The 10,304-nt window shown below is 38.6% G+C and overlaps 1 protein-coding gene across 1 annotated transcript; it reads left to right on the top strand.

The window, feature by feature from the left end:
- Window positions 1-598: 598 nt before the first annotated feature.
- On the top strand, window positions 599-7,508 carry MSTN (myostatin). Its single transcript, XM_041487612.1, has 3 exons — window positions 599-1,075; window positions 2,896-3,269; window positions 5,312-7,508. The coding sequence occupies exons 1-3, from the start codon at window positions 703-705 to the stop codon at window positions 5,690-5,692; spliced, it is 1,128 nt and encodes a 375-aa protein (XP_041343546.1). The 5' UTR covers window positions 599-702; the 3' UTR covers window positions 5,693-7,508.
- The last annotated feature ends 2,796 nt before the right edge of the window (window positions 7,509-10,304 follow it).

Here is a 10,304-nt window from a genome sequence, read left to right as displayed (position 1 = left end):
TAAGAAAGGCATTTGCATAGTGTCAGATATGCACAAAACTTCCAGTACTGCTTTAGCTAGTGTCTAGGAAAACCAGTAAAGTTTTCTGAAATAGGACCTGCTGAATATATACCAGTTGTTGAACAACATAAATTAGTACTCATTGCAATCCATTTCTAAAGTATAATTTTCCTGCCTGCTAAAAGTAACCTCTCAGGATTTTCTTTTAAATAGAACAAACTTTCAAGTCAGAAAGATTGGCAGAAGCCTAAAGCAAGTTTAGAGCAAGGTTTCTCTTGATTCATAGTACAAGTTCACAGTTGGTATAATATTTAAGAATGACAGTGCTGTCTTTCAGTACTGCTGCCCACAATACTTGGAAATATATCCTTTCAGAATGTGAAGGCATATCCTCTGCGAAGTACCCAGATAAATCAGTTCACCCTTGGCTGTAACTAAACGCTGTCTAGTGACTTGTGATCGACAGGGCTTTACCCTCTGACAGCCAGATTCATTGTTGGGACAGCAACCAATCGTCGGGTTTGACGACATGAGCCTAATCAAAGTTGGAGTATAAAAAGCCCCCTTGGAATATATAAGGTACACCAGTGTGGCAAGCTGTCTCTCAGATTGCATTTGCTTTCACGGATCTGTTTAGTACTGAAAGGGAAAGGGGGAGGGGGAAAAAAAAGAAGGCAAAAGTGCTGCACTGAATGTGAGATCATGCAAAAGCTAGTGCTCTATGCTTCTATTTACCTGTTCATGCTGATTTCAGTTGATCCGGTGGCTCTTGATGACAGTAGTCAGCCCACAGAGAACGCTGAAAAGGACGGACTGTGCAATGCTTGTACGTGGAGACAGAATACAAAATCTTCCAGAATAGAAGCCATAAAAATTCAAATCCTCAGCAAACTGCGTCTGGAACAAGCTCCTAACATTAGCAGGGATGTTATTAAACAACTTTTACCCAAGGCTCCTCCACTGCAGGAACTGATTGATCAGTATGATGTGCAGAGAGATGACAGTAGCGATGGCTCTTTGGAAGATGATGACTATCATGCCACCACCGAAACGATTATCACAATGCCTACAGAGTGTAAGTAACCCTGCTTCTTTCGCCTCCCACTGCCCCTCCGAGAGAGTTGTCTCCCTGCTGTAGAGCCACACAACTCCTCCTCAGGCTCTCCCAACAGGCTGCTGGCTGAAGTCTGCTGGAGGGAGGGAGGAGAGCGTTATTTCTAAAGAATTTGAGCCAGGTTCAGATGACCGTGTGGTGATCCTTTGTTTTACTGTTCGGTTTCCAGCTCCTTATAATGTGTGTGCCCTGTAGCACTTAGGATTTGCCCATTGCCTTAGAAAGCAAAGGGAGATCTGCAGTTCAGTCAACTTCGTTATCTGCAGCACTCGGGGCATTTCCTCTCGCAAATATAAAGTACAAGTGCAGATAATGAGAGAACTAAATTTTTGTGAGGGAGGTTTCACTGGCCAGTATTTTTAAAAGCAATAAAAATCAACAGAAAGGCAGCTTAGAGCACTACATCTACCTAACTGCAACATGCTACAGCAAGTGCAAGCAGAGAGTTAAATTCTTGCCTCTTTGCTGATCCCATAAACTAGCACCACCCACCTCGGAGTTAAAACTATATATTTAAAGCAAATATGTGTGTAACAGATTAAATGTGGAAATGTCCGTGCTATAGCAATCAGCTCATGTAATCGTGCCAAGGAAGAATGAAGGCATTTACTGAATGAGCAGATTCTGAGTTATCTTCCAAGTGCTAAACATCTGCTATGCCTCCTATCAAGTATCTTTTGCACAGCTAATACTGTAGTATCTTATGTTCTTCATCAGCTAAAGTATTTGACTATGGCAGCTGTTTTTTTAAATAACACTTATGAATATGATGTCAAAAAGGAAAAATATGACAGGACATATAAGGCATGTTAGCAGTTCCAGATATCATTATGATATGCAGACTAGAATAATATCTGCTGCTCTCACCAGCTAAAAATGAACCCACAGATGAAAAAGTAAAATTTTCAGTGAAATTTTTCAACTTAGTAATTATTAAGATGGGCACTTAATAGGATTATTTCACTGCAACCTTATAACAAAGCTGAGGACTGCCTGCATTTTTATTCCAGACTTTTATGTTCAAGGCTTTATAACTATTTTTAATCAAACTGCTACATATTTACAGTGACTGAAGAAAAGTCATTGTATTTCATTGCTCTGAGTTCACTTCCTACTTCTTATAAAAAGCCCTTGAGCTATTTTAAATGCACTAAAGAGACAGGTATCTTAAGTGATGAGATTTATGAACGTTAAAGTCCTGCACCATTTAGGATTAGTACTACCCATTTTATCCTGGCATGGAAAGATATTGCCATGACTAGGTATGACAGCTGCATCGTAGGCTACAAGAAGGAGGAACACAGCACTGCACGTGACTTTCCTCTAATATTATTCAAATGAAAACAAAATGATCCTTATATTAATCCCCTCAATTATTTTCTTCCCACTGAGAAAAGAAATGTGTTTGTGCAGTTTGCCCAGGGCTGTATGGTCTGCAGCAGGCTGAGGCTTTGGAGTAAATTAGAAATAGCTGGATCACCACACACGTGTTGAGTCAGCTTATGCAAAGTTGCTATTCTGCATGCTTTATGAAGGTCCTCAGGAGGTGGCCAGCAGAAGTGAATTGGTAGTAGGTGATAGAGTAATTTTGTTGACATCCACTAAATTTGCTGTACAGTGTAAACCATAGAAAATGAATTAAGTTAAATCAAATTTGTTACTGGTACTCTTTACAACATGTGGTAATATTTTTTTATACAGTCTGAAAAAAATAATCAGGTTTATATACGCATTTTTTCTTGTTCCCTGTTCAGTAATCTGTTCTTTCCATTCATTTATAGCTGATTTTCTTGTACAAATGGAGGGAAAACCAAAATGTTGCTTCTTTAAGTTTAGCTCTAAAATACAATATAACAAAGTAGTAAAGGCACAATTGTGGATATACTTGAGGCAAGTCCAAAAACCTACAACGGTGTTTGTGCAGATCCTGAGACTTATTAAGCCCATGAAAGATGGTACAAGATATACTGGAATTCGATCTTTGAAACTTGACATGAACCCAGGCACCGGTATTTGGCAGAGTATTGATGTGAAGACAGTGTTGCAAAATTGGCTCAAACAGCCTGAATCCAATTTAGGCATCGAAATAAAAGCTTTTGATGAGAACGGACGGAATCTTGCTGTAACTTTCCCAGGACCGGGGGAAGATGGATTGGTAAGTCTATTTAGAAAAATCCTATTTCATTGAAAAGCATTTAAGCTCTGTTTTAAGGATAAAATGGATGCATTGTTTAGGGAATGGAAGATAAAAGTTCTGTGTATCCAATTCTTTCCTTCTTTGCTCTCTGACAGTGCCAAAAATCAATAGCTTTCCTCTGCCTCCATTTCCCTGTCTAAAAAATTGACAGAAACTGAGTGACATTGTGAGGCATTAGGTAGAAAAGGTTTTGGCAATTATAGATGGATGATGCTATCAAAGTAACATTGTTTACAGTTTTGAGAGCAAATACTTAATAAGCAGCTATTTCACATAAAGTCAAAGAACAGTCTTCAGATTATTTCACTGGTTAGGAAAGATGCCTCCAATATTACTGTTAAGGCAAGGGAGTTCCTACATACTCTCTATGCATATATTTTCTACTAACAACAACAAAAATTGTCTCTTTCTGAAAGTGAGAACAGATCTTCATAATGTTAAGTTCTTTACCTTTCAGTATTTGGTAGTCATCATTCTACCTATTAGAAACGTCTGAATAGAGAACTTCTGCTTGATACAATAATCGAGTCATGATGATAAGAAAGAGCACAAAATAACTGGTTTGTTTTTATAAGAACAGATGAACAAATTAAATCTGAAATGTACCTACAAGTACGCCTGAAATAAACCTGAAGTGAAACTTTCTATTTGTTTCTGTAAATCACTAATAATCTACAACCCATATAAATTTCTATACTTATCACAACCAAGTGATACCTCCTTTTGCATAAAGTATGAAGAATATTATCCTACTTTTACTTCTGTGTAGTAGATGAATCTGTTGATTATAGAAACATAGAAATATTTAGGTTGGAGAAGACCATTGTGCCCAACCATTTATACAACATTTAAGTTCACAGCAGTATAATAGAATTTAGAAGTGCTTAAAAGAAAAACTCTGTGATATCTTAATTGTACATCCAATGTAAGTGCAGATCTCCTGTATTTGAAACAGGCCAACCGGATATCATGACCAGGAATGTCCTCACCACCTCCATCCATTCAAATGATGATACATACAGATAACCCACGGCTATCATCATCTATAAACAAACATTTCAGTGGCAGAACAGGGTTAGAGGCACAGGTGATAATGGGAGAGGAAATCTCTCTGTCCCCCAGCTCCTCTCCAGCACAGCTCCCCTCTCAGTACAGGGGTGCTCCTCTCACCAAACACCTCCCCATATAATTTACCTTTGGAAAGGGCACTTCCAGCAGCTCCACAGCTCGCATGTATCTGGGGAAGAGGGAAACCTGTGCAATAAAGTTAGCTGGGCTGTTGTTCCTGAGGAATGGTCTCCACGGGATGGCCCCATCAGAGCCAAACTAACACACAGGGCAGAAATCAATGTGTGGAAGGCAGCAACTTTGGGAACTTTTTCAAAGTCACAGTCGTGGAGGTTGTAATTTCCTTCTAGTCTCAGTTGGTGACTGTGGAAATACACTTTCTGTAGGAGGCATGTGGCTCAGGGATCTGCCAGAAGTACATTCCTAGCCACAGGACTCTTCCAGGAGTTAAAATACATAGCTGCCCCTCCAAATTCATTCAGTCAGAGTCATTCAAGTGTGGCAGCAATAGAGGAGCAACTTTCGTCCTCCTTGGTCTGGACAAAATACTTTCCTTGATATCCAGAAAGCCTGAATTCAATATGACTTTAATGAAGGGAATTTCAGAAGGACTCACAAAAGCTGTTATTATGGAGTTTAAAACAAACTAAAAAAAAATCCACATCAAAAGTAAAAATCCAGCATCCTCCACATTTCTGAAATGTTCTTATAGCAGTTAAAGAATCTTAGCACTGAGACAGTGGTGATTTCAGGGACAAATATTCAAGTATTAAAGCTCTGTATAGAGAAACAGCAGGGAAATGCAGAGATTTCAGAAACTTCATTTCAGAATATTAATCTGAAACATCTACATCTGAAATATTGTTTGCATGTTTTTAGTCAACTCGGGCTTACCTCAGAAATGATTCCAATTCCTTCTCCTCTTCTCACAGAACCCATTTTTAGAGGTCAGAGTTACAGACACACCAAAACGGTCCCGCAGAGATTTCGGTCTCGACTGCGACGAGCACTCGACAGAATCCCGATGTTGCCGCTACCCGCTGACGGTGGATTTCGAAGCTTTCGGGTGGGATTGGATTATCGCTCCTAAAAGATACAAAGCCAACTATTGCTCCGGAGAATGCGAATTTGTGTTTTTACAAAAGTACCCGCACACCCACCTGGTGCACCAAGCCAACCCCAGAGGCTCGGCAGGCCCTTGCTGCACGCCCACCAAGATGTCCCCCATCAACATGCTGTACTTCAACGGCAAAGAACAAATCATCTACGGCAAGATACCAGCCATGGTTGTAGATCGCTGCGGGTGCTCATGAGGTCCTCGCCGGAGCCACCGCTTCACACATCATGGAAGCTACCAAAAAAAAAAAAAAAGGAAAAAAAAAAGAAAAAAAAAGGAGAAAAAATAGAAAAAGTTATACCCCCTCACCAGTGTTTCAAACTGTGAAGTTACGTACACAAGGCATTGCCGACCTCCTGTGTGCTACCAGCAGCAGTTACAGAACGTGAACTAAAGGACAATGTAATTACCTGATGGCTGCTTGTGAGCCAGCAAAAGAGAAAAGCTACAATCAAAATCACCGGATTTAATCTATGAAGTTCTTACATTATGAGGGAATCAATATTCAGTCATTTGGATGCAAATTTATATGCAGGTTTCAGTACACATTGGTAATCAAAAGCAAGCTCCTTCTCACCTGAGGACAGAAGGAGCAGGCTTTTAGGTTCCTTTCTTCACAGCTTCACTTAATGTCATATTTACAGGAACATATATACTGGTAACATATACACCACTACACAATACCACCAGAATCATCCTTAAACACTTGAATATATAGTGCAGACTTGTGAAATGTATCAGATGAAATTCCACATAAACGGACAAGCCCTGAAATTAGGGATGGCATAGTGTATTTAGTGTGTTTCCATTCCTTTTTCTCATTAGTATGTTAGTAATCAATGGCAATGGTGCTACGTAAGCAGGCTGAATAAATAGAAAGATAGTTATATAAGTGAAAGAATTTAGGCTTAATAATGAATTTGCCCTATCCTCAGGTACACTATTCAACATTCTCAAGAAATAGATATTTTTTAAATGAAAAGGAATAGTTTTCTAGACATAGAAAAACAGAAGGCAGCAGAGAAATCCAACATTCAAATTGCAATCCCACATTTTAACCTGCCTTTGCAACATTACCGTTTGCACTATGGTAAACCAATGCAAATAGTTGGTTGCTACAGATATTGTTTTAAAACCACTTTGATATAACTGACTTGTGTAATATGTATGCATCAATATTTTGTAAATAAATGTTTATTTTTTAATCACTGTTGGTATATGTTCATCACAAGAAAAGAACGACTTTAACCTGTACTTTAGTTTAATAAACAAACCCCAATATTCTCTTCATAATATAATTTTCTGGATTTTAACACAAATAATATGTAGGAACAATGCAACAAAGTAAACCATATGTTGAGAATTATTCTACATTTTATATGTTTTTTTACATTGGTATGAGCCATCTAGGATAAATGATGGCTGTTGACATGTTTATAAGGTTCTTTGGGTTACTGTTTTTAAGGTCATTTTGATCCACAACTGAATTTCCATATTTTGAAAGTTATGTTCATAAATAATCATGATACCACAGAAGATCGCTATTAAATGCATTTTATTGTATTTAAAAGTTTGCAGCAAAGTATTTTCTGTATTTGAGTAAACACAGTACATGGATTTCCACAAAAATTCTGTACATTTTCCTTATAGTAAAAAATTGTTAATTGAAATTAAAAAGATCTATTTACTATAAAGTCCATTTTATTTCACATGTGAAATAGAACTGATAAACCAGATGTTTGTTAAGACAACACAATCACTGTTAAAACATCTTCATGTTAGTATGATGCACGTTTTTGTTATATTCCAGAAATCAGTTTTGAATTTTCCTTTGTGTAAAACCACCCTAAAATTGCAAAACTGCTTGATTTTCGTTCCCTTCCTCTTTTATATATTTTCTGCCTCGGTGGTAAATATTTTGTATTGAGCTTTTTTACTTTTTTAAAAAATTTGTATGTAAGGACATTAAAACTTAAAGTTTGAGTGATGAGGTTTGAAATTTAAAAGCAAACAGATTTTCTGCAATTTCTTTTGAATGATTGGGAGTTCTGCTAAAGCTGTGTCCAGGCATCAAGCAGATGTTCAGCTTCTCCCGATGCAGTTCACCAGAGCAGGTCCCTGGGGCCCTTAGATACACTTTCAATTTAGTTTCCCACAAAACACCATCAGACTAAATAAAAAATCTAAAAACTTTTGGAACACAGGCTCTTGGTGAAGCCACAAGAATTAAAAGTACAACACAAATGCCCTCCTAAACAAAGTTCCAGAATTAAGGGAGAAATGCTCTGTTTGTTGAAGTCAATGGCAAAACTTCCACTGGCTTTAACAGAAACCAACCTTTTGCCCTCTGACTTTTAACTCGTGACATTCAGGCACCAAGCAGTGCCATCCTGCTCATGTGAACTATCAATAGCATCTCCTTGCATGAGGCTCTTAAACCATTCAGAGACTTCCAATTAACTTCTTATACCCTGTAGCTAAACATTCACTGCTTTAATTGGGCCAGTTCATATAGCAACAGCTGCAGAGATGCAGCAGTGTGGATTCTGCAGTTGATAGGGAACAAAACCTATTCCCAGTCTGCACCAAAGTCCAGTTACAACACCTGCAGCATTGTTTTTACTCATGATAGGTAAATGAAAGTTAATGCAAATTCATTTACCCCCACACAAGTGACCTCATTGGCTGCCTGGTAGTAACTGTACCCTGCACAAAGACAGTGCAAAAGGGATGGAATTTTTTATTCCTGGAATCAATGAAAGCAAAATTAAAGCAAGAAAATAAGTAGTATGAATTCCAAAAAGAATCTGCTCCAACCAGCACCCCATCTTGACACTCAGACAAATTTTATTCCATGTAAATTTTATGCAGTATGCATCTTTTATATTTTGCCAAACTTGAAATGATCATAGAGCAATTATGGCTCCTGTGATTTAACAATGACCTTACAGATAAGTGGCTACTCATGGAACATGCTGTGGGCTTTGATCTTGTTGATCTAGCTGCTGAATAGTTCGTTATCAATGTGTTTATTGACAATCAATTTAAGATGTCAGTGATTCCTTCTGTTCTTACCATTACATCCTTTTATTTGCAAGGCTCAGGTCTGAGAGACTCCAGCAGCATTTGTGAATACTTTGTACAGCTCTCAAACCTCACTCTTAAGCTATGTATTCAGAATAATGAAAATATCCAGTGAGGGATGATGTGTCAGAAACAGCATCATTTCCTTGCCTGCCATCCTAAGAATCCCAACAGGAATGAACCAGGCAGAGTCCAGCTTTCCAAGGCACTGTCCAAGTGCCCCAAGATGCACGTGCACACCTGCAACAGGGCAATTCCTCATCTCCATACTGCTTCAGTTCTTCCTCTTGGCTCTGCTGCCCAGCCCTTTCCCTCCCAACACCAGCCAGTCCTTTTCCAGGGCTGTTCGACCCCTACATCCCACCCAGCTTCAGTTACACTGTAACTCGAGCAGCATTTCCCCTCCCATTTCGCACAGCATCTCCCATCCCGTCCCTCCCCAGACTCTTGCCCTGAAGCCCCTTTTGCAGAGGGAACAGCCCCCTGCAGTACTGCCCTCCTGTCCCTTAAGCAGATCCAGTGCATCCTGCTCCTGCTGGAAGCTGCGGTTAGGGGAGAAACCTTCCACAACGCTCAAGAGAGGCTGTGGGGAATGTAACAGCTGAACACAGAAGTCATCACCACTAAGCTATAAATGCACTGCAATTTTTCACAGATGGACTGTTTTGCTAAATATGAGCAGATTTCAAAGGAAGAACTAAAGGCCAAATCCATTCATAGCTTTAGGTAGCTTTTCCCCAATTCTGTTGAGTCTAGGTTTGGGGTTTGCGGTTGTTCATTGGGGTTTTTGAAGGTTTTTTTGGTGGTTTCTTTTTTAATCAGACCTTGGATGTGAATGACCTATTTTGGCTAAACGTCTGAAAAAATAAATCTCCTTGAGATTAGGTTTGGACAGCTCAGTCCAGGCAGATAGATTTTGTTAAAGCTGCAGTAAAACAAAGCAGGTTGTTATAATCTGAAGCACTGGATGGACAAACTTAAAAACCAAAATATCCCACCTCATCTTATAAAGTTAGTACATTTCAATAAAAACAAAATTAACTTAGGAAACTGTACATTATGGGAGGCACAAGCTAGAATCTTTACAAATAATGCTGTATCTATGTAACTCAGCAGAATTGTCAGGAAGAACCTTAGCAATGTGTCAGTGTGTTTTAACTGACTCACATTAGCTCTTTCCACTTGAGCATTCTCCCAACAATGTTAACTGCAGGAAGTAGGTATCTATACATTGATTTAACACCAGCAATGAAACCAGTAATGCAACTGCATCTGATTTTCTGTCAAGTCTTCCCCTGCAAGAAGTAAGACTACAACTCTGGCTTGAAATGCAAGTGTAACACGTTTGAATCCATAAAAATAAAATGTTAACAAACTCTGGAAACACTAAAGCTCCAATTCTCCTATTTAGTTTATAAAAGCCCTGACAAAATCCAAAGGAAAAATTATGGCTACAGGCCAATTTCTGAATTCGAATAGGCAAGAAGTACAGCTCTGTTCACTCTTGGCCACTTCTAAATAATCTCAAAAAAAAAAAAAAAAAAAGTGACAGTGCTAACATCTGTTATAGAAATCTTGCAAAACAAAACAAAAAAAAAAAAGAAAATGGAGAAGTGCAAATGTACAGCTCATTCAACAGTGAATGACTCCAATTAATTACTAGGTGTATTGATAAATTAAACAGAATTATTCTCTTTGGCGGCTAGACAGTGAATTTGAGGGAT

This window comes from Pyrgilauda ruficollis, unplaced genomic scaffold (genome assembly GCF_017590135.1).
Source record: "Pyrgilauda ruficollis isolate IOZ18807 unplaced genomic scaffold, ASM1759013v1 scaffold81, whole genome shotgun sequence".
Classification (NCBI taxonomy): domain Eukaryota; kingdom Metazoa; phylum Chordata; class Aves; order Passeriformes; family Passeridae; genus Pyrgilauda; species Pyrgilauda ruficollis.
This window is presented reverse-complemented; position numbering and strand designations above follow the sequence as displayed.

What these genes read in the sequence shown, in the direction of transcription:
- MSTN (XM_041487612.1), top strand. Translation starts at nt 703, where the DNA reads ATGCAAAAGCTAGTGCTCTATGCTTCTATTTACCTGTTCATGCTGATT. An exon ending in TATCACAATGCCTACAGAGT is followed by an intron (nt 1,076 to 2,895) that starts GTAAGTAACCCT and finishes ATTCATTTATAG; the next exon opens with CTGATTTTCTTGTACAAATG. An exon ending in GACCGGGGGAAGATGGATTG is followed by an intron (nt 3,270 to 5,311) that starts GTAAGTCTATTT and finishes CTCTTCTCACAG; the next exon opens with AACCCATTTTTAGAGGTCAG.